The sequence below is a fragment of the Molossus molossus genome, unplaced genomic scaffold (genome assembly GCF_014108415.1).
Source record: "Molossus molossus isolate mMolMol1 unplaced genomic scaffold, mMolMol1.p scaffold_m16_p_20, whole genome shotgun sequence".
NCBI lineage: Eukaryota > Metazoa > Chordata > Mammalia > Chiroptera > Molossidae > Molossus > Molossus molossus.
Genome location: NW_023425356.1, coordinates 44,214,355 through 44,239,501, shown reverse-complemented (window position 1 = coordinate 44,239,501; position 25,147 = coordinate 44,214,355). Strand labels below are relative to the sequence as shown.

The window sequence follows — 25,147 nt, the reverse complement described above, 5'->3', positions numbered from 1 at the left end:
ACACATCCATATGAGAGAGAAACATTTATTGGTTGTCTCTTGCACGTACCCTGACTGGGACCCATTGAGGATCAAACCTGCAACCCAGGTACTTGCCCTGACCAGGAATCAAACCTGAGACCTTTAAGTGCATGGGACCATCTCCAACCCACACCAGCTGGGCAATAATAAGTAAATATATATAGGAGGTACATAATACATCTCTCTCTCTCAATTTTTTGATAGGGATTTGACATAAAAAATGTTTGGAAAACTGCTCCAGTTGTACAACTTAACCAAAGCTGGGTTGTGGGTTGCCTGGTATTGAATTGGCTTTTAGAATTGAGAGAGTGTCAGAATTCACTAGCGTTCTCACCTTTTCAGGTCTTCCCCTTACCTAGCAAATGCTAAAATAAGCCAAATAGGCAAAGTTCATGAACATAAATACCTTAAAAATGATTCATTCAACCAATATTTATAGGGGTTCTATTTGCTATAGGCTGAGATTTTGTTATTAAATTTTAACTCATTATCTTAAAAATAGGGGGGAAAAAAACCAAGTTGTGTGTGTGTGGGTGTGTGTTTTGTTTTCTATTTCAGTCAACATACTGTTTTCAAAATTAAAAGTGGTGGGGAAAGGGAAGATTACAGATTGAGGTTTTGGAATATTGCTATAAAATTGGATCACTTGTGTAAATGATATGGAAGATTTCTCCTTCCTTTTTCAAACTCTTTATGTCATACACCTTTAAATCTAATTTGTTTATGGGAGGAAAGAGCTATTTTTCCCCATCACTAAGCAGGTGTATGGTATCTATAGGGACTGATCAGAAAATTCTTTAAAAGTTGTTTATTTATTACAGGTCAGAGGAAAGTATAATTAACCTGTTGTAAGCATAACTTAACAATTTTGTTATCTCTGTAACAAGAGGGTCAATATGTTGGTTAAGAAAATATAGTCATCTCTTATTTATTGAGGATGACCTGCAATATTTAGACAGACTACACACCAGTAATAAGGAGAGATATAAGTCCTTAGACCCAGTTCTGTCACTGACTATTCATAAATAGTGAACAAGTGATTTTTTTTTTTTGAAGATTGAAGGGCTGAAATGTAATCAGACATGAAAGTGGGGAGTTTTTAGATTATTGTGTGAGTTACTTATTTAGGCTATGTTGGTAAAATTGTAATTCACAGAATCCATGTGCTTTGTGGGCTTTTTCTATACCTCAGAAAAGTGTTAAACTTTTTGGTCTCTGGACCACTTGAAACTCTTAAAGTATTGAAGATTCCAATGTTTATTAATATATGCTGTATTAGAAATTAAAACTGAGAAATCTTTAAAATTCAAAAGTATACAAGCACATTTACTAGCCATCAGAAACAGGATATCACACTTCATATAGCCTCTGGAGTTCATATAAACTCCACTGTGTACTCTTGATAGAATGAGAGTGAAAAAAACGAATGAAGTAGTATTATTATGAAAATAGTTCTGACCTTTTGGGTTCTTTGAAAAAGTTTCTGAGAGTTGCTGCCTTAAGAGTACAAGACTCCTATTAGAAAGCAAGGAGGTGGCCTGAGAAAAAGCTCTCTACGGAAGCACATAAGAGGATAAGGGAACCAATTAGGTGAGGATTCTTTGGTATCCACCCCCCTTGCCCCACCACTGTAAAGGACAGCTGGCTCCCTGGGATTTCATTCTCTTTTCTTTGAATTGAATTAGTGGAAATATGGTCAGCTTGTCATTATGAAGAAAGGCGTTAACCTTTATTGAGCAGTTAGGAACCAGGAGTCAGCTGTTTTATAACAGTTTTGTAAGATAGATGATTTATTATCTCCATTTTACTGATGAGGAAACCTAGGCTAGTGGAGCCATAATTTGAAATCAAATCTGTCATACTTTGGAGCTCTTGCTTTTATGGGAATTGTATGTAATAACACTGGTGGTAGCAGTGGCAATAATAACAGATGTTATCTTTTGAATACTTTCTGTATTGGGCACTATGGTGAGTACTTTAAAAACGTTTTCTCTTTATAGCAAGATGTTTAGCTAGGTGGTTAGCTTTGTTTATAGATTGGTAAAACTGAATCTTTGAGCCATTAAGTAATTATGTTGATACTGCTAATTGTAGGTAGCAGAGGTGAGATTGTAAGAGCCCCTGCTCTTAATTCCTACATCATACATACATTTAGTTGTGGTCTGACCTGTTCTCTAGCACCTGCTGAAGTAATGGCTGGTCTGTTTTTTTGTTGTTGTTGTTAATCCTTATCTGAGGATAGTTTTTACATTGATTTTTGGAGAGAGTGGAAAGGAGGAAGGGAGGGAGGGAGAGAGAGGGAGCAATTGATTGCCTCCCACAGGCACCCTCACCAGGGCCAGGGATTGAATTTGCAACTCGGGCATGTGCCCTTGACCAGGAATCGTACCTGAGACCCTTAGGTGCTTGGGTCGTTGCTCTAACAACTGAGCTCACTGGCCGGGGTGAGTTCATACATTTTTTTTTTTAATTCCTCACCTGAGGATATTTTTCCCCTTATTATCAGATAGAGTGGACGGGAGGGAGAGAGAGAGAGAGAGACAGACAGACAGACAGACAGACAGACAGAGAGAAACCCATGTGATAGAGCCACATTGACTGGTCGCCTCCTGCATGACCCCACCAGGGCCGGGATGGACTGCCCCTGAGGTACATGCCCTTGATGGAATCGAACTTGCAACTCATTGGTCCACGGGCCCACTTTCTAACTTCTGAGCCAAACCAGCCAGGGCTAGTTCATACTTTTTTTTTTTTTCCATTGAGGACATTTTTCCATTTTTTGTTCAGGTAGAGTGGGAGGGAGAGAGAGGAACAGAGAGAGAGAGAGAGAGAGAAACATCGACGTGAAAGGGACACATCGAGTGGCTGCCACCCGCACAACCGACCAGGGCCGGGGACAAACTGCAACCGAGGTACGCGCCCTTAGCAGGAACCGAACCCGGGTCTCTCAGGACCACAGGCCGACGCTCTAACCGCTGAGCCAAACCGGCCAGGGCCATACTTTTATTTTATTTTTTATCATCCTCACCCGAGGACATTTTTCCATTTTTTGTTCAGGTAGAGTGGGAGGGAGAGAGAGGAACAGAGAGAGAGAGAAACATCGATGTGAAAGGGACACATCGAGTGGTCGCCACCCACACAACCAACCAGGGCCGGGGACAAACTGCAACTGAGGTACATGCCCTTAGCGGGAACTGAACCCGGGTCTCTCCGACCGCAGGCCGATGCTTTAACCGCTGAGCCAAACCGGCCAGGGCTAGTTCATACATTTTTGATAAACCTTTCTTTTTGAGTAGAGTAAGCTGTTGAAATATGAGTATATTTCAAATTATGTTGCTATTAGATGTTTGCTAAAGAGGGCTACAAAATGTTTTCTCTAGGATTTGTTTGCTTAGTGTAGTGGACTTTAAAAATTCAGTTCTTGATAGATTGAGAAATTAGAATTGAAATTGTGATAACTCTGTGAGTTTGGGCAAGTCAATTAGCCGTTCTGTGCCACAATTTTCTCATCCTTAAACTGGGGATAATAATAATGCCTACTTTAGAGGATCATGTGAAATAAAATGAATTAATTATTGGAAATCACTTAGACAGGAAGTATCACTTAGACACTAGTATAGATTTAAGGGGTGAGGGAAGAATTCATTATGATTTAAACCTAGGGAAACTGGTAGAAAAGAGCTACTTTTGGGGAGGTAAACTCTTGAAATTAGATCTTAAATATGCTGATTTCATGTGTGAAATGTCTATAAGTAGAGATAGGTAGCTGGAATTTAAAAAATTGTATCAAAAGATAAGGACTGTTATTAAAATAGTAAATAAAGAGTTAATTTACTAAGAGAAAGTAGTGTGTAAGGCAGAAAAATAGAGACAAAACAGAGAAACTCTTGGAAAATACATTGTCACAAGAATCGAGTCTTAAGGGTAAATGGACTATCAGAAGTGATATTGTAAACAGGTCAATGAGAAGGAGGATTAAGACTAGGATTTTGGATATGCAAAAGGAGCCCATTGGTGAATTTTTAACATTACTTGTGTTGCTGACTTTATTCTGAGGGTTTTTTGTTTTTTTTTTTTCATTTTTTTTTTATCCTCACCCAAGGACATTTTTCCATTTTTTTGTTCAGATAGAGTGGGAGGGGGAGAGAGAGAGAAACATTGACGTGAAAGGGACACATCAAGTGGCTGCCACCCACATGACCCGGGGACATTGCAACCAAGGTACATGCCTTTAGCGGGAACCGAACCTGGGGCTCTCTGGACTGCAGGCTGACGCTCCAACCACTGAGCCAAACCGGCCAGGGCTTATTCCGAGTTTTAAAAGGTTAAAGTCATTGAGGCAACATGTATGTACTTTCATTTGAGAAATTTGACTGTCAGCAGGAAAATAGGATAGAAATGAAGAATGAGTAGAATACATGAAAGGGTTCCTTGAGGATATGATATCTATTCAGATTTGAAGGCAGTAGAGAAAGTAGCTTTAATTTTATATAAATTTTTGCTTTAATTGCATGTCTCTCACTTACTGGCTGTGACACCTTTAAAAAAACATTTTATTTCTCTGAACTTTAGTTCTTTTGTGTGTAAAATGGAAATAATATTTACCTTTTAAGGATATTGTGAGGATTAGATATAATAATATACGAAAGTACCAGCAAGGACCTGATCTATACAAGGTAGTTTTCAATGAAATATAGCTGTTAACTCCTATCATTAAAAATAAGTCAGAGGAGTAACTTTTATTCATTAAACATTTATTTTAGGATATTGATACTCAGTCTTCAGTATAACAAGACCCTCTTTCAGTGTCATGAAATTTCTTGGAAACCAGTTCCTTGAGAATCTATATTCTGACAAAATGAATGACTATATTTAGCAGATTCTGAGATACACATTCTCCTGTTCCACATTCCAACACCTTTGAACTTGGGATTCATCATACAGATGTCATAGTTTAATTGGGAATGTTTTTCTTCCTTAATGGAACATAAAATAATGGTGTGTCTTACAATTAACATAATCGAAAGTTGGTAGTATTTTGTTAAGGACAGATATCTTCATATATTTTGACAAGTAGTAGTATATTTGCAGAAACATTATGTAGCCTACAGAGAATATCTAGTTTATTAAGGTTTTGCAATATTGAAATTGGGGCAGTGAAGTAGTCTGAGACCCATGGATTAGAAATTCTTTGCATAGGAATATAGAAAACAGCCAGAGATGTTGGTTATTGCAGAACCTTTGGGTTCCTTTTTGTTTTATTAAACTGGCAAACTGTTACTAAGAATTTATGTTGTGATAACTATTACATTTGGGCAAAAATCCAACATGTTTTACTGACCTGTACAAACTTTATATGTTAAAGAGGGCTAGAAGCCAAAAGCACTAAGAAACTCTCTTGGGATTAGTAAATGAAAGAGGTTTGAATTTTGTTTAGAAATAAAAGGTGATGAAAATTAGGACTTTGCATTTTGATATTTCATGAAACTGAAAATGCTGATTTATTCATCTGACAGATGAATAAATCAGCATCTTCCTTGTCTAAGGATCCTATTCTGAAGAGAAATCTGGTAACAAATGCTCTCTTCTAACTAATTAATTCTCATTTTTACATTTATTTATTGTGGAAACAGTTGTAAATTCTCTGAAGGTAGAGAGCAATCTCACTTCAGTTTTTATAGTTCACAGCATCTAGCACAGTACAAGTTCAAAATATGTCTGTAAATTGCACAGATTTTCTAATGCAAAATCTAAATGTCCAAAATCAGCACATCAGTTAATTTTTAAGTGCTAGCTATTGTTATTTTTATTGAATTATTTGAGAGAGAGAGAGAGAGAGAAACATCGACGTGAAAGGGACACATCGAGTGGCTGCCACCCGCACGACCAACCAGGGCCGGGGACAAACTGCAACCAAAGTATGCGCCCTTAGCAGGAACCGAACCTCGGTCTCTCTGGACTGCAGGCTGATGCTCTAACCGCTGAGCCAAACTGGCCAGGGCTTTCTCTATAATTTAGATGCAGCATTCCATACAGCTCAAGAAACAAAACATCTGTTAGTATAATGAACCTTTTCTTGGTTTGTTTTTTTCACTCAGATATTCTCATTTATCTTTAAATTATTTTTTCCAGCTCTGTTGAGATATAAATGACATATAACATTGTGTAAATTTAGGTCTACAACATGTTGATTTGATGCATTTATATACTGCAAAATGATTATCACCATAGCATTAGCTTAATACCTCTATCCCATCACATAATTACCATTTCTTTTCTGTAGTGAGAACATTTAAGATACACTCTTCTCAACTTTCATGTATAGAATACAGTATTATTAGCCTTAATCACCATGTTGTACATTAGATCCTCAGAACTTGTTAATTTTATAACTAGACTTTTGTACACTTTGACCAATATCTCCCCATTCCTCTTTTTTCTCCCCTCCCCACCTCACCACAGCCCCTGGTAGCCACCACTTTCTCTACTCTCCGAGTACAGCTTTTTTTTCTTTTTTTTTAAAATATGTTTTTATTGCCCTGGCCGGTTTGGCTCAGCGGTTAGAGCGTCGGCCTGCGGTCCTGAGAGACCCGGGTTCGGTTCCCGCTAAGGGCATGTACCTTGGTTGCAGTTTGTCCCCGGCCCTAGTTGGTTGTGTGGGTGGCGACCACTCGATGTGTCCCTTTCACATCGATGTTTCTCTCTCTCTCTCTGTTCCTTTCTCTCCCCCCCACTCTACCTGAACAAAAAATGGAAAAATGTCCTCGGGTGAGGATAAAAAAAAAAATATATGTATATATATATATATGTTTTTATTGATTTTTTTAGAGAGAGAGAGTAAAGGAAAAAGGGATAGAAACATCGATGTGAGAGAGAAACATTGGTCAGCTGCCTCCTGCATGTCCCCTACTGGGAATGGAGCCTGCAACCTGGGCATGTGCCCTGACTGGGAATTGAACCAGGACCTCTCAGTCAATGGGATGACTCTCAATCCACTGAGCCACACCAGCCAGGCTGAGTTCAGCTTTTTTAGATTCTACATATAAATGATAACATATAGTATTTGTCTTTCTCTGACTTATTTCACTTAGCATAATACCCTCAAGACTTATCCAGTTTGTTACAAATGGCAGGGTTTTCTTCTTTCTCATGGCTGAATAATATACGTGTGTGTGTGTGTGTGTGTGTACATGCATACATACCATATCTTCTTTATCCATTTATTTGTTGATAGGTTATTTCCATGTCTTATTATTTCCATTGTGAATAATGCTGCAGTGAACATGGGGGTGCAGGTATCTCTTCTCTAAGCAGGCTTTGAGAGTTTTTAGTGTGTCTTCCTTCTTAAAATGCTCCTTTACTTTTTGTGGCACCATATACATCTAATTTTTTTCTTATTGCTGCATTGTATTCCAAAAGATTCTGTCATTGGCCCATTCCTCACTTTGTGATAAATTTCATTTACCTAAATAGATGATTTCCAACTCTTAACCACTAGTTTTGACCTACCTTCCAAATTTTGGTTCTCTGTTTTCATCTATTTGCTGATTATCAGTTGTCCTGTGGATACCTAAAGTGATTTGTCAACCCAAACTTCTGTCTTTTGCCCATGTTTTTTTCTTTGGTGTTTTTCCAACTCAGTTAATACTATCACTAATCATCTTTCTTTTTACCTGGGCTCAAAATCTTGGAAATATTAATTTCCCTCCATTCATGTTTAATTGTTTGCCTGATTTTTTTTTTTTTTTTTATTCTCACCGGAGGACATTTTTCCATTCTTTCTTCAGATAGAGTGGGAGGGAGAGAGAGAGGAAGAGAGAGAGAGAAACAAGGATGTGAAAGGGACACATTGAGTGGTCGCCACCCATACAACCCAACCAGGGCTGGGGACAAACTGCAACCAAGGTACATGCCCTTAGCAGGAACCGAACCCAGGTCTCTCTGGACCACAGGCCGACGCTCTAACCTCTGAGCCAACCCGGCTAGGGCTATTTGCCTGATTTTTGTTTTCCTTCTTAGTATCTCTCCTTTCCCATAGTTCATCTACTTTTATTTTTTCATTACTACTGCCTTAGGCCTTCAATATGCTTTATTCATCTTTTTTTTTTTAGTATTTAACATGTATATTTTAATTGACCTATTTATATGTTTGCCTTCTTGTTTGATTCATCATTACAGTTGACTCTTGAACAACTTGAGCGTTAGGGGCGCTGTCCCCCCTCCCCTGACAGCTTATTGTTGACCAGAAGTCTTATCAATAACACAGTCAACACATATTTTGTATGTTATGTGTACTATATACTGTGTTCTTACAATAAAGTAAGCTAGAGAAAAGAAAATCATAAGGAAGAATGAATACATTTACAGTATTTCTTGAAAGAAATCCATGTATAAGTGGACCCATGCAGTGCAAACCCATGTTGTTCAAGGGTCAACTGTATTCTTTAGAGCCTTGCATAGTGTACAGAATAGACATCCAATAGTGTTCATTGAATGAATAAAGCTTAGTAACTTCCTTAATAATACTATTAAAATCTAGAAATATCTATGGTTCACCTCTTTTATACAAGTATTGGCAAGATGGTTAAAACCATGACTTTTCAATCAAATGGGGAACAAGTAACAGATAATTAAAACATAAGGTAGAAATAAGTGCTATAAATAGTTTCAAATGGTGTACTACAGTATTTCAGAGGAGAGAATGATGACATCTAGCTGGAGGAATCAAAACAAAGCATAAAAGAAGTTAAATTCTATCTGGATCTTAAAGTATAGTTAAGATTTGGAAGTTAGATTTAAAAGATGAGGGTAGGGGTAGGGGGTTCCAGCTAGAAGCAATAGTTGTAAACAAGGGCAAAGATGAAAGAAATACTGCGGTTGCTAAAATGAGTAACAAATAATTCATTTTAGCATTAGGGTTAGGTTATGAAAATGAAATTGGTTTTCTCCAGTTTGGAAGATAAGCCTACAAAGATAGATTGGACCATTTTGGGTGCCTTAGAGGCCAGCAGAGGAGTATGGGCTTTATTTTGTGGCCATTGGGAAATCCTTGTAAGTTTTGAACAGGAGAATCAGATCTGGTGCTTTGGGAACATTGATCTGGCAGCAGATTGTGAGATGTGTTAGAGGGATGAAATCTTATATGTTGGTAAACCAGTTAAGAGTTTGTTGAAATAATTCAAATAAAAGGAAAGGAGAGAATGAATATGAAAGAGATTGTGGTAGTGGCATTGACTGTACCAGATCACTAAACTCAGAGGTGGAAAGGAGAATGAAGAATGTTAACTCCACTGGGACAGGGATTTTTATTTTCCAGGTGCCTAAGAACAGTGCCTGGCACATAGCAGATATTCAGTAAATTATTTGTTGAATGAGTGAGACCATAATAACAGAGATTGTGAATTTGTGTGATTTAGATACTGGCAGTGACATTAACAAATAAAGAACACAAGAAGAGTAGGCTTTGGGGAGAAAATGAATTTTGGGCATTTTGATTTTGTTTTTTTTATTTATTTATTTTTTATCATCCTCACCCGAGGATATTTTTCCATTTTTTGTTCAGGTAGAGCGGGAGGGAGAGAGAGGAACAGAGAGAGAGAGAAACATCGATGTGAAAGGGACACATCGAGTGGTTGCCACCCGCACAACCAACCAGGGTCGGGGACAAACTGCAACCGAGGTACATGCCCTTAGCGGGAACTGAACCCGGGTCTCTCCGGACCGCAGGCCGACGCTCTAACCACTGAGCCAAACCGGCCAGGGCTGGGCATTTTGATTTTGTTAGCAGACATGTGATTGAAAATACAGGTTTGGGATATATTCACATAGAAATAGTAAAAGCTATGTCAGTGTTAGTACAGAAATATATAAATATGAATGTAACATGATATATTTCAAATTAGTTCTTCCTATTATAAATTATATATTTTTATATACTTAATATACATTTAATAAATTAAATAATACAATGTTGTAACAACTTTGTAAAAAAATCCTCACCGAAGCATATGTTTTATTGATTTTAGAGAGAGTGGAAGGGGGAGATAGGGAGAGAAACATCAATCGTTTGTCTCCTGTATGCACCCTGACTGGGTATCGAACCCGCAACCTAGGTATGTATCCTGACCGGGAATCGAACCCTCAACCTTTTTGGTGTAAAGGCTGATGCTCAATTGAGCCACTGGGCCGGTGCTGTTGTTGCAACTTTTGCATATTGAATTGCCTTTTATGGTACTTTTGAATTCCATGAGAGGAATCATGCATACTCCTTCTAATATACTATAAGCTCAGAATTATTAAGTAGGTAGAAGAGTACATTAATTTTAAGTTCTAGTATATTAGATTATAAGAATTTGTGTAAGAGTTCTTATTGACTTTATAGATTATTTCTATCATCAAAAATAGCTAGGTTAGCCCAGCTGGTGTGGCTCAGTGGTTGAGCGTTGACCCATGCACCAAGAGGTCGCTGGTTCAATTCCCGGTCAGGGCACATGCCCAGGTTGTGGGCCTGATCCCTAGTTGGGGGGCATGCTAGAGGTGGCTAGTTGATGTTCTCTCATAGATGTTTCTCTCTGTCCCTCTCCCTTCTTCTCTCTCTAAAAATCAATAAAGAAAAAAATATTTAATAAAACAAAAAACCCCCAGTTAGGTTAGTTTATTTCTATTTGGGGATAAAAATGAAAATTAATTAGATGAGGATTCTTTTTACAGGACACATGAGAATGCTAGAATGCCCTGAGGTTTATCATTTGATTTACAGAACTGTCCTTAGCACTTTAGCATTAGGAAAACTTGACTAATTTCTAGATGATGAGACAAAAAAACCAGGTCAGATGTAATTGACTTGCAAATATTTACAGACTACCCAGTATTTCTGGTGGAAAAAATTAAACGGGATACAAAAAGAGGAAGTAGAAACTGAAAAAGATAATTGGAGAACATTTCTGTGGTGCTATAGATCAGCACCGATGTACATATTAAAGAATATACCCAAATTTTATTGTTCAAGAGTTCCATTTGGAAAAGTTTTCAGATAAAAAGAGTCTGATGTAAATTTTATTCAATTATAAAGCACTGATTATGACTCCTTTAAAGTATATAACAAATATTTCCTGCTCTTTCTCTTCAAATGCCTGTTTATTTTATTGTTTGTTAATCCAATAATTAGATTGCATGCAGTGTGTTGACTTTGAATGAATGTTGAAACAATGAGAACCACATAGGTTAGATATTATTGATAGAGATGATAATATTTATGGTATGTTATATATGAGGCTAATGGTGAGATGATAAAAAGTAGGAATTTTTCTAGCTTCTGATCTCCTTGGTCTGTGAAACCCATCTGTGCTTTGGAAAGGAGATCAGAGATGATATGCTATGGGTTATAAAAAATTAAGAAATTTGTATTGGCAGTATTATTGAATACATATTAAATTTGAACTGTAACCTATTTTGTACAGTATATTGTAGAAAGTTCAAGTAATGTATTTGGAGACCTTGTTATTTAAAGCATACGCAGTTGGGTTTTGCATGTATTTTCTTGGGAGTCTATAGGTTTCCATTGAGAATTAAAAATACAGTGTGTTCATGTCAGCAATCATCTGAAAATATAATAGGAGCGTATTCTAAATCATCTAGATGTCTATTTTATAAACTAGTAATGCCAGATTATAGTGCTTATGTTTATTCTTGTTTAGTCATGTTGGCTCCAGGTAGTACTGTACTACTTTGTGAAGAGTTCATAAGAACTGAAGCATATCTAATGCGTAAATGGCCAGTAGAGGGCCAAACGATGCCCACGGCCCACTGTATGACATAAGTTTTGTGGTAGTTCACATTCTATTAACTAACATTCTTTGAGCAACTTCTGTGTTCTAAGCATTCTTCATATATAATCATAATTAATATAAGTGTTTCTGTTTAAAAAGTTTTTAATTTTCACTATAGACCAGTGAGGTATATGCAGTAACTATTCCTGTGTTACAGATGAGGGTATTGAAATACAGAGCAGTTAATTTTCCCAAGGTAATAAATGGTAGAGTTGATTTTCATATACACTGTTTGACTCGGTAGCTCTTAGCCACTCTCCTGTGCTGCTTCATGTAGAGAGAGGCACTAAGGGAATTCCATCACACCTGACACAAAATCATAGGCATTCCAAATTCAGAAGAACAGGTATATTGACAGTCAGCATGGTGTGCATATTACCAGTTGAGATTTTGTCTCCTCAAACAACGTCTATTGTTCTGTCAAGTTAATGTTTTTGGGTGAATAGTGTTGGTTTTGTGGTTGTATTTGGATTTAATTTGTAAGATTTTACTGTTATATGGTTTCTTATAAACACTAAGAAGAGTTTTGTACTAGTTTACAGCTATTTCAATAACATTATAACAGGAATAACACTCAGAGATGCCGATGAATAAGATTGTTTTGAATCCTTTGGAAATCAAAGAAATCTTTTGTAATGGACATAATGAATATGTGTTGATTTTATTTATTATGCAGATTCAGAGTTTTATATAAAATATTGGATGTCCTTAAAGTAAAAGAGCAAGAATTTAGGAAACTGTTTGAATTTGTTGTTTTGTATATTTGGATGTATTCTTCCTAATCTAGGCAAGTGATCTGGGTACTAATATATAGGCAGTACTTTGTAGGCTTTTCCCACCCCTGGTTCCCAATTGAGGGCTGTTCTATTGTCACAGGTATAGACTGATATCCTATTTACGGAGTTTTTTAGAGTCTATTACTGTGAAAAACATAGAAGGTCTTTTATTCTGAGGAAAACTGAAGTAGTAAGAAGTAAAAAGAATTGTACATAATTTTGCTGAGGGTTGTCTTGATTTAAATGAAATTATGATTCAGTTTTATAATCAAAATGAAGACTATCGTTTTTCTCTTTATAAAATTTTAATCATTTGAAATGACTTAATTTGGTAAGCTTTTCTTTTGCAAATTTAATTCATTTTCACTACATGTCAGAGAGTCTTAGTGTGCTTTTTCAATCACCTTTAAAGTAATTTTCTCCAAAGAAGAAACCCTTTTGAATTCAAGAATTTTTTATTGAGCTCCTACTGTGTACAAGCCACTATGCTAGTTATTGATGGTTTATTTGGTTCCTTATCACATCGTTTAATTTTTGTACACATGCCTGTTATACTCCTGAAGTACAAGAACTTCATTTAAACATTTAAATTTCTGATACCTGCTCCCATGATAGATTTATTTCCATAAGTATTCTCTGGCTGTATTTATTGGTTCATTTCTTCTTAAATTTTTATATTTCTAGCTATTTACTCTGCTCTAAGCAATGTATTCATTTACTGTCTTAAAATATCCTGTGGAAAAACTAACATAAACACCACTCTACCGCTGTATAGACTTTAATATAAAATATCAATCTCTAAACTGAAATAAAGACTTTCTGATGTTTGGTTAAGATATTCTGGACTAAATTTTTTTTTTTTTAAATGAAAATAGTGGTCTCTGAGACATCTGAAATTGTAAAGAAAATAGTGAGTGTGTACATACATTTTTCATTCATTCATTCATTCATTCATTCATTCATTCATTCATTCATTTTTATCTTCACCTGAGGACATTTTTCCATTTTTTTGTTCAGATAGAGTGGAAGGGAGAGAGAGGAAGAGAGAGAGAGAGAAACATCGATGTGAAAGGGACACATCGAGTGGCTGCCACCCACATGACCCAGCAATGGCCAGGGACAAACTGCAACCAAGGTACGTGCCCTTAGCGGGAACCGAACCCGGGTCTCTCTGGACCGCAGGCCAGTGCTCTCTCAGCTGGGCCAAACTGGCCAGGGCCATACATTTTTCTTAAAAGAAGTTCCATACCTTTGTCATATTCACTTAGGGCATTTGTGCACAAATAAGTGTAAGAATTAATGGTCAGTAAACATGAGGCTGAGCTTCAAATGTAATCTTAGAAAAACTGTGGCCCACTAATAAAGGTTTTTTTCCTAAAATATTTCTGTTTGGGTATTTTCTTTCTCTTTTTCTTTTTTTTTTTTTTTGGTACGTGCCCCTAGCGGGAACCAAACCCGAGACTCTCTCTGGTCCGCAGGTCAACACTCCAACCGCTGAGCCAAACCGACCAGGGCATGTTTGGGTATTTTCTATCACCGCTTCTGACACCAAAGGTGGTTCTGTTTTTCTGACACCTACAGCCATTTCTCCTATACCAACTATATGTCTAATAACTCAGTTCAGTTCTGACACTAACTCTCTGGAGTTAGTACAGACTCCATCAGTTAAGGGCTTAGTCCCAAAAGACTGTTCCCACTTAAGATACCTGCTGCAAATGGAGTACCCAAGCTACCCACACTTCTGCCTGACTGACTGTAAATTTGGGGATTCGTACGACCCTCACCTCCAGGTTTGATAATTTGCTAGGATGACTCTCAAGACTCATGAAAGTGCTATGATTACTATTACAGATTTATTGTAAAGGACACAACTTAAAGAACAGCCAAATGGAAGAGGTGTACAGGGCAAGGTATGGGAACAAGGGTGGCACAGAGCTTTTATGCCCTCTAGTACATTGATGTATTCATCAACCTGGAAGGTCTCTGAACCCTGAAGTTTTTTGGAATTCTTATGGTTTTATTACATGGGTATGATGATTAAATCTTTGCTATTGGTGATCAAACTACTGGGGATCGAACCCGCAACCTGGGCATGTGCCCTGACTGGGAATTAAACTGGGACCTCTCTGTCCATGGGACGATATTCAATCCACTGAACCACACTGGCCCGGCTGTTTTTGTTTTTTTTAAATCCTCACACGAGGATATTTTTCCATTTATCATCAGACAGACCGGGATGGAGGGAGAGAGAGGAAACATTGATGTGAGAAGGACACATTGACTGGTTGCCTCTCACGCGACGTGACCAGGGCCAGGCACAAACTGCATCCGAGGTACGTGCTCTTGACTGAGGCACGTGCCCTTGACCGGAATTGAACCTGTGACTCATTGGTCTGTGGGCTGATGCTCTAACCACTGAGCAACCGGCCAGGGCGGGCTGTTTTTTTTTTTTTTTTTTTTTTTTTATATGCTTGAATGACTTTAGGCCACTGGTTATGGGGATGAGTGATTTTGTTCCCCAGGGGACATTTGGCAGTGTCTGAAGACATTTTTGGTTGTCATAACTTTTATGGGGTGGATGCTACTAAAAATCATGTTATGCACAAAACAACTCCTCGCAACAAGGAATTATCTTGCTCCAAATGTCAGTTTTACAGAAGTTGAGGAAAGCTGGTGGCCAGTTCAGGAATCCCCAATAGTAAGATGGTATTTGAAGCTTTGAAGCTGTGGGACTGGATACACCCTCCTCAGCTGATGACCAGCTCTTTAGCTCTGCAACCTTATCCATTTAATTAATTCTGCCATTTTGATAGATATGAAGCAATGCTTTTCATTTCTGTCTCCAAACAACTTAAAGAGACCAAAGTGCAACCATTCAAATTTACCTAAATTGTCGTTAGTTGATTTCATGGTTTGGAAAAAAACAAACCTTTTACTATCTTTATAGTCCTGAACTGTTAGGGAGGACTTTCTTCACCTCCACTGAAAAGTTTTTCTATCCAAGATGAAAAGAATTCTGGAGCCCTTGCTGGTTTGGCTCAGTGGTTGGAGCGTCGGCCTGTGGACCAAAGAGTCCCGGGTTCGGTTCCCACTAGGGGCATGTACCAAAAATTAAAAAAAAAAAGAATTCTGGAGATTATCTGCACAATAGTGTGAATGTACTTAACACTACTGAACTGTACACTTGAAAATGGTTAAGATGGTGAATTGCATGTATATAACACAATCTAAAAAATTTGCGTCCAGTGTTTCTTATCTTCTTATGCAATGTTCCACTGTATTCCTCTAGGACTGTTGTTCTCAGTTTCTATAACTATTATCTTTTAGTCAAAGAGTTGATGATCTCTCGGGTGACTTTTTTACTGTTTTCAAATGCCCCTTAATTTTTAAAGTGTACCAATTAGCCCTTGTCTTAAAGATTAGACAATATTGGATTGGTATGAAAATATAGCAGTTTTGTTTTACCTTATTAAGGTTAATGGAAATATTTCACTAAATAGTCTATTTTTATTGTTGACAGTATTACAGATGTCCCCCATTTGTAGTCACTATTGTCTGTGTCCATGGGCAATGCATATATGCATATAGTAAGTTCTTTGGTTAATCTCTTTCTGTCCCCTCCTACTCCCTTTCCTCTGAGATCTATCAGTCTGTTCCATGCATCCATCTCTCGACCTTTTTTGTTTGTCAGTATATTTTGTTCATTAGATTCCACATATAAGTGAGATGATATGGTATTTGTCTTTCTCTGACTGGCTTATTTTGCTTAGCATAATAATCTCCAGGTCCATTCATGCTGTTGGAAAGGGTAAGAGCTCCTTTTTTTTATAGCCGCATAGTGTTCCACTGTGTAAGTGTACCACAGCTTCTTTATCCGCTCATCTACTGATTGACAGTTGGGCTGTTTCCAGATCTTAGCTATTCTAAATAACACTGCTGTGAACATAGAGGTGTATATATTCTTTCTGATTGGTGTTTTGGGATTCTTAGGATATATTCCCAGATGTGGGATTGCTGGGTCAAATGGCAGTTCCCTTTTGAATTTTTTGAGGAGACTCTATACTGTTTTCCAGTGTGGCTGCACCAGTCTGCATTCCCACCAGCAGTGTACTAGGGTTACCTTTTCTCCACATCTTCGCCAGCACTTGTTGTTTGTTCATTTATTGATGGTAGCCATTCTGGCAAGTGTGAGGCAATACCTCATTGTTGTTTTAATTTGCATCTCTCTGAAGATTAGTGACAAATAGTCTCAGCAGTCTTGAGAAAGAAGAACAAAGTTGGAGGGATCACAGTACTGGATATCAAACTATACTACAAAACCCTTGTAATCACAACAGCCTGGTACTGGCACAAGAACAAGCATATAGATCAGTGGAATAGAATAGAGACCCCAGAAATCGACCCATGCCATATGGTCGAGTAATATTTGACAAAGGAGGCAAGAGCATACAATGAAGTAAAGCCAGTCTCTTCAATAAATGGTGTTGGGAAAATTGGGCAGGTACATGCAAAAAAATGAAACTAGACCACCAACTTACCAACTTACACCATACACAAGAATAAACTCAAAATGGATAAAAGACTTAAGCCATGAAACCACAAAAATCCTGTAAGAAAACATAGGCGGTAAAATTGCAGAAATCTCATCTAGCAGAATTTTCGCTGATACATCTCTTAAGGCAAGAGAGACAAAGGAGAAAATTCACTAAATTCTTAATTTAGGGAACCGTAGTCATTGTGTGGATATTGAAAAAGAAGTAATTGTTTAGCTTCAAATGCTTTTAGTATAAAGATGACTCAATTCATGTATTCCTTTTATTTCTTCCTAATAGGCTTTCAAGGATATGCTGTATTCAGCTCAAGACCAGGCACCTTCTGTGGAAGGTAAGATGCATTAACTCCTTCCTACATGTAGTCACATAAAATCTCTTTTTAAGGAATGATATTTTAAACTGCACAATATGAAACCAATATAACCTATCCTATTATGTAGATCTTTAAAAATTTTTATAAGATATATTATGATTATATTTCAAATTTTTGTTGGTTTAGTTCACATTTACCCTATGGATCTCTTATATGTTCTTAAATCAATTTTAGAATTGTGAATCACAAATACTGGCTTAGAGTCTTATCTGTGTCATTTTCACCCCTCACTCCCAAATGTATTTTCATATCTGTCTCTTTATCCATCAATCATCAGTGAAGCCTTAGTCCAAAATTAGTCTGAGCAACACAGCTTTTTCTTTATATTTATGCCGTGCCTTTAGAGTGGGACTAGTAAAACAACAGAGCATATTTACCCGCCCCCTCTGTGTGTGTGTGTGTGTGTGTGTGTGTGTGTGTGAGAGAGAGAGAGAGAGAGAGAGAAGCATTTATATGTATGCAAGTGCACAGTTTGGCAATCATAAAATAATCTAAGTGCAGTTACCTTTATCGATCCTTTTTCTGTTACCTCAGCTTCTACTCACTAGCTCATTCTTTATGGGTTTAACCTTTGATAGGTTTGGAGAGTTCTAAGTTAAAGTAGGAGGGGCACCCTGGCCGGTTTGGCTCAGCGGTTAGAGCCGGGGCCTACAGTCCAGAGAGACCCGGGTTCGGTTCCTGCTAAGGCACATACCTTGGTTGCAATTTGTCCCCGGCCCTGGTTGGTTGTGCGGGTGACAGCCACTCGATGTGTCCCTTTCATGTCGATGATTCTCTCTCTCCCTTCCTCTCTCCCCCTCCCACTCTGTCTGAACAAAAAATGGAAAAATGTCCTCAGGTGAGGATTGAAAAAAAAAAAAAAAAAAGGTAGGAGGGGTTCTTGTGTCAGTAAATATTTAGGAGCTAATTCAACAACTATTTCTCAAGGGAGTGTTCTTTCTGAGGCTGGGTATTCTTTAAAATTTTTACATCACATTTTTTTTCAGGAGAGAAGAATGTGAAAAAGTATATGCCAAGAATATTCTAGAGTAATAAAGATTAATATCTTTATGAAATACCAAACAGGAATTCTATGAAGTCATTCTAATGACAAGCTTTTTCAGGCTTATTTTTATGACATAGATGCTGAAGTTGTTTAATAAAACTATAAATCTGTAATTTAAAATTTTGTTTTCTTTAGTGACATAGAAATAAACATCTTTCATTTCTAACCATTTTGAATTGAAAATGTGCTTCTTTCAATATCTCAAAGTCTTTACCAGGATATTGGCACTTAGATATCACTGAATTTTGGTTTATAATATATTTTTTCTCTAATATTTAACTGAAGACATTTAAGATTTATCAAAATATTTAGTTCTTTTTTGGGTTGTTATCTCTTATTTGATGTGTCCTAAATATTTTAAGAATTTGAGAAAAATGAAATTACATGGAAGTTAAATGGATTTTCTTACCCTGTATAACTTGCTTTATTTTTTTTTTTTTTTTATGAATTTTTATTTATTTTTTTGTTACAGATATTTTACCTTTTTACCCCATTGGCACCCCCCACCCCACCCCCTCCACCCTGTCCCCGGCTTAGTTGTCCATGTCCATTGGTCATGCATACATGCATATAAGTTCTGTGGTTTATCTCTTCCCACCCCCCCACCCCCCATCCCCTCTTCTGAGGGATGTCAGTCTGTGCCCTACTTCCATGTGTCTGGGTCTACTGTATTCCTCAGACTGTTATGTTCATTATATTCCGTATATAAGTGAGATTATGTGGTATTTGTCTTTTTCTGCTTGGCTTCTTTCACTTAGGATAATACTTTCCAGGTCCCTCCATGTCGTCTCAAAGGATAAGAGATCTTTCTTTCTTACCGCTGCATAGTACTCCATTGTGTATATGTACCACAGCTTTTTGATCCATTCGTCTACTGGTGGACACTTGGGCTGTTTCCAGATCTTAGCTATTGTAAATAGTGCTGCTATGAACATGGGGGTACATATATTCTTCCTGATTGGTGTTTCAGGCTTCTTAGGGTATATTCCCAGCAGTGGGATCACTGGGTCAAATGGAAGTTCACTTTTTAATTTTTTGAGGTAGCACCATATTGTTTTCCATAGCGGCTGCACCAGTCTGCATTCCCACCAGCAGTGTATTAGAGTTCCCTTTTCTCCACACCCTCGCCAACACTTGTTGTTTGATGATTTGTTGATGGCGGCCATTCTGACAGGTGTGAGGTGATACCTCATTGTTGTTTTAATTTGCATCTCTCGGATGATTAGTGATGTTGAGCATTTCTTCATATGTCTCTTGGCCATTTGTATGTCCTGTTTGGAGAGGTGTCTATTCAGCTCCTCTGCCCATTTTTTAATTGGGTTCTTTGTCTTCCTTTTGTGGAGTTGTGTGAGCTCTCTGTATATATTGGAAATTAACCCCTTATCTGATACATCATTGGCAATGATGTTCTCCCATACAGTGGGTTGCCTTTCCATTTTGATGATCGTTTCTTTTGCTGTGCAGAAGCTTTTTAGTTTGATGTAGTCCCATGTGTTCATTTTCTCCTTTATTTCTGTTGCCTTAGGTGATGTATCAGTGAAAATTCTGCTCCGTATGATGTCCGAAATTTTGTTGCCTACATTTTCTTCTAGAATTTTTATGGATTCACGGGTCACATTTAAGTCTTTTATCCATTTTGAGTTTATTTTTGTGTATGGTGTAAGTTGATGGTCGAGTTTCATTTTTTTGCATGTAGCTGTAACTTGCTTTAATAGTGATTCTTTTAATTTTATTCTCAACGTTGGGCAACTTATCTTTAATTTTTTTATTTTTAAGTTTTAACATCTATTTTAACAAAGATAACTCTGAGATATGTTGGAAGTTATGATGATCTTTCTTCAGCCCTCCATGCTGGATCATGTTGTAATTTTCATATACTTTGAGCTGTTATAGAAAAATGGAATTCCATGAAAGTGCGCTAAAATGAAAATTATTTAAAGTTAAGAACTTTTTCTTTTTCTTGTTAATTTCTCTGGACCCTGTTGTAAAGGGAGTATTATAGGCTGATCATCCAGATTGTATGTGCTGCTTTTATAAGGGAAATATCTGCACTTGTTTGTTCTTTCTACTCTCAGATAAACAGACTAAAGCCATGTAATTTTTAATCATCTTAAAATGAATTTTCTTTTGAGACGCTGGAGAATTAAAGGTATTGGAAAGTGGTTTAAAGAAACATTTATTCTGTTTAATATTGAGGTTAGGGAAAGTTATTGAAGGAACTGTAATTTGTTTCTCATTTGCGTTGTGATACTATATTAATTTACTATTTTTATATGGTGTTAAATTTTTGTCATTCTTTTATTCTTGCTATTGAGTTCATATATCTAGGTTTTTATTTAGCAGTTATCTAAAAAATAATGCAGTATGAGCAGATTTATCAACAAAGTTTATCATGGGACTTTCAACTTTTAACATTTTTAAAGGAAAAAAGTTTGATAAGCCTTGATTATTTTTTTAATATTGTCTTTTTCTCTTTCTGTCACTGACCTTTTCTCTATACCTTAAATTTTAGTATGCTTAAAACTTTTGGTGCCATTGAACAAGGTTTCTTTCTTTTTCTCTATTTAAAAAATATATTTTTATTGAATTTCTAGAGAGGGGGGACGAAAGGGAGAGATATAGAAATATCCATGTGATAGTGAAGCATCAATCAGCTGCCTCCAGCACATCCCCTGTGGGAGGTGGAATCAGCAACCTGAGCATGTGTTCTGACTGGGAATCGAACCAGCAACCTTTTGGTGCATGGGACAGCTCTCTAACCAACTGAGCAACACTGGCTTGGGCTGTTTTTTTTTTTTTTTTAACTCTTAAAATTGGAGTATACTATAAATTGGTGGTTCTTAAATCTACAGCACATTTAACTCAATTTACCTGTGTTTTATTTTTTTTGTTAATTTTACAACTACAAATACTGATCATTTCAGACCAATTAAAATAAGATCTGGGGGTGGAGCCCAGGCCTTGGTGGTTTTACAGTCTCCCCAGTTGAGAACCTCTGCTATAAATCTTTTTTAAAAATCCTCACCTGAGGATATTTTTTCTGTTTATCTTCAGATAGAGTGGGAAGGAGGGGAAGAAAGGGAGAGAGAGAGAAACAACAATGTGAGAGGGACACATTCACTGGTTGCCTCCTGCACAACCCTGACCAGTGCCACAGACAAACTGCAACTGAGGTATGTACCCTTGTCCGGAATCGAACCCACGACTCATTGGTCCTCCAGCCAATGCTCTAACCGCTGAGCAAGACCAACCAGTGCGCTGCTATAAGTCTTAAATAATTTTCATTAGACAATAATTAGCCAGCAGGTTTGTAGCTTCTTAAGTTCATTGGTAGTTTGATTTATTCTGTTAGCACAGAGGAGTTTTTTTGTTCGTTTATATCGCATTAGAGGATTTTTATTTTTAAAATGTTTTTTGTATTGAATTAAATTTAAGTAATAGCTATACTGATTATTTACCTATGTTAAATGGTTATAACTTAACATCATTATTAGAATTAAAAATATTTTGCTGATTTGTTACTTAAGATGATAGTAAAATAAGTTGCTTCCTCATATTTCACACTACTTTTAAGATGGGGTGGATGTATAAGTATAGTGAAATAAAGGTGACTTGAAATGGATTCTTGAAGAGTGAAGTGAGTGTATTAGATAAGAGGCACAGTATATGAAAGTTTTTTTTGGTAAGAAGTTGACTACTCACAGTATTTTTTACACTATTGAATTATTATTTTCTTCTAACTTAGGACGTTTCAAGAGAGTGCCTTTACTCCTCATTGATAAAATGGATTTTTTGTCCTACTTAAAATTAAATCGACCAAAGAAAATAATTTTAGTATATTAAGAAATTAAGGATTATTTACTTAATGTTGCTTTTATTACTGAAACAAACATTTGGACTTATGGTTATTTTACTTTATTCTTTGAGAGTGAATTTTATGAATCATTTATTTATATACTAATTCATGAAAAAGTCTTTATTTTTATTTGAAATAATTGTCTTATGATTATAACTGGGAAATGCTCATATTCTAAAGTAATAGAAATGCTCATATTCTAAAATAATATATATAAGAATGTTTAAAGACTTATTTTTAGGCGTTCTTTATCAATATATCTAACCTTTTTTAATATACATCATTATCTACTCTGTATAATCTCTTATTTTTGGTAACCATTTACATTTAGAAATATATGACTGAGAAGGTAACAGAATTCTATGTTAAAGTTATATACGATATTGATTTTTAAATAATGGCATAAATAATTATATTACTATTTATTTTGTTTGTTTTTTAATAGAAAGACTTGTAGAGCAACATACATGAGTGTAGAATAAAGGTATTAAAAAGTGACTAGGATTGTGGGTTTTTTGTTTCATTTTGTTTTAATGTGGAGGGGTAGACACACACTTAATGTCCTTAGAGTCAGTCTTTCATGGAAAAATGTTTCAAGGAATTTTTGGAAAGTGATGTTAAAAACTTTTAAACTGCTCTGGCCGGTTTGGCTCAGCAGTAGAGCGTCAGCCTGCAGACCAGTGAGTCTCGGGTTTGATTCCAGTCAAGGGCACGTACCTCGGTTACAATTCGTTTCCGGCCCTGGTCTGGGTTGTGTGGAAGGCAACCAGTTGATGTGTCCTTCCTATGTTGATGTTTCTCTCTCTCTCCCTTTCTTTCCCTCTCTTTCCCTCCCACTCTATCTGAAGATAAACAGAAAAATATCCTCGGGTGAGGATTAAAAAAAACACCCCCAAACCTTTAAACTATATTGTGTTTTCACAATTTCTTTTGTTAATGAGGTATTGTCAATGAGATATTTACTGGGACAGGTTAAAATTAAGCTGCAAACTTAAGGTTCTCCACAGTGAATCATTTACACCATAATAATCAAGATTGTTTCAAGGAAAGACAGTGTATTTTAGATATGAAAACAGAACTGTTAATAGTGGTACCCATTTGATATACCAAATTTTTAGTGATAGAGAACAATGGAAAATATAAGTTGTTATACTTTTCACCTTTTCTGTCTTGATTCTCCCCCACCCCCCAATATGGTATCTCAGTCACTTGATGGAATTAATCTACTTGGGTACATATTCATAACTTTTTTGAGGAAACTTTCTCCTTCCTCAAGATAGCTTTGGTACATATAACTTATATATATAAAATTTATATACTATTCATTTACTTTATGTACTACATTAATCTCACTTTTATTCTGAATTAATTTCAGTTAAAGCTTCAAACTTAATTTTGCCATTCTCTTTTTAAAATGTAGTGTCTTTTGTTTAGAAGCACTAATGTTTTTCACTCTTGTGATGGAAAAATCTGAGATTCTGAAAGTCAACCTTGGTCACAGAAGTAAGAGATCATTGACATTTCTAATTGAAAGGGACTTTAAGTGACCATTTTGCCTCTCCCTCATTTTAGATTTGTGTGCTCTGTCTGAGACCAAGCTAAGCTTTCATGACTCAATAAGAACATTCAGGATTACTTAATGCTGTATATGGTAACAGAAGGTGAATTCCAGAGTTCAAACTAGTATTAAAACATAAAAAGACTTTTCTTATATTGACTCTGCATTTTTATCCAAATGATATCTTTCAGTAAAATTTTCAATTGAACATTTCTTTTTGTCTCTGTATTTTAAAAAGATTTATGAAACGTTACTTTGAATAATATTGAACTATTTTATTTGTTGGGGCAAAGCTAATTATATCTTTCAAGAAATAGTCCTCTACTAATTTTTTTATTCTACATAGTTCCCAGAAGTATTGGGAAAGGTTTATAGTATTAGATAAAATATGTTGGATAACGGTAGTTAGTAGAGGTTAGAATAAGGCAAAAATGAAGATAGAATAGTGAGTTAAAGGTGCAGTAAATTTAATATAGAGAATAGATACTATAAAGATCCTGGAACAGAAAAGAACACCAGGTAAAAATGAACAAAATCTGAGTAAATTATGGACTTCTGTTAATAATAATATGTCAGTCAATAGTGGTTCATTAATTGTGACAAATGCACTATACTAACATTAGATGTTAATGATAGGGAAAAGTGAATAAGGGTATATGGAAACTCTCTGGACTGTCTTTGCAACTTTTTTGTAAATTTGAAAGTATTTTAAAATTAAAAGCTTATTAAAAAATAGATATCATAAGGTTTTATATAAGTGCCAGATGCTAATTATAAATTCAACTCTGAATTTTCTCACGTTCAGAGAATAGAGGAGAACATAATTAATTTCAGAATTCACATAAGGTAAATTTATACCAGTTTCTCAGAAAAAGGTCAGCTTTTAGTGAACATAAGATTTGAGAAAACCATTCTTTGGGCCTTCATGAAGAGTAGTATTTTGTTTGACGTGGTGAATAATATCCCCAACAACAATTTTACAAAAAGCATTATGATGAGCTTCGTAAGACTGTTTCTTACAATCCAGGGGTGTAATGTAAAAATTTATTACTCTGACCTACAAGACCCTAAATAATCTAGTCCTGTGTCTATGACTTCACCTTCTGCCATTTGCCCTCTTGTTCACTAGGCTCCAGA

At 36.3% G+C, this 25,147-nt stretch overlaps 1 protein-coding gene across 4 annotated transcripts in view; it reads left to right on the top strand.

Moving 5' to 3' along the window:
• Positions 1 to 25,147, top strand: part of XPR1 (xenotropic and polytropic retrovirus receptor 1) — a 154,594-nt gene that overhangs the window by 5,662 nt on the left and 123,785 nt on the right. For all 4 annotated transcript variants that reach the window (XM_036273710.1, XM_036273709.1, XM_036273711.1 and 1 more), the window contains exon 2: positions 17,458 to 17,509. In XM_036273710.1, coding sequence (XP_036129603.1) covers positions 17,458 to 17,509 — 52 coding nt within the window. The remainder of the gene's footprint in view (positions 1 to 17,457; positions 17,510 to 25,147) is intronic.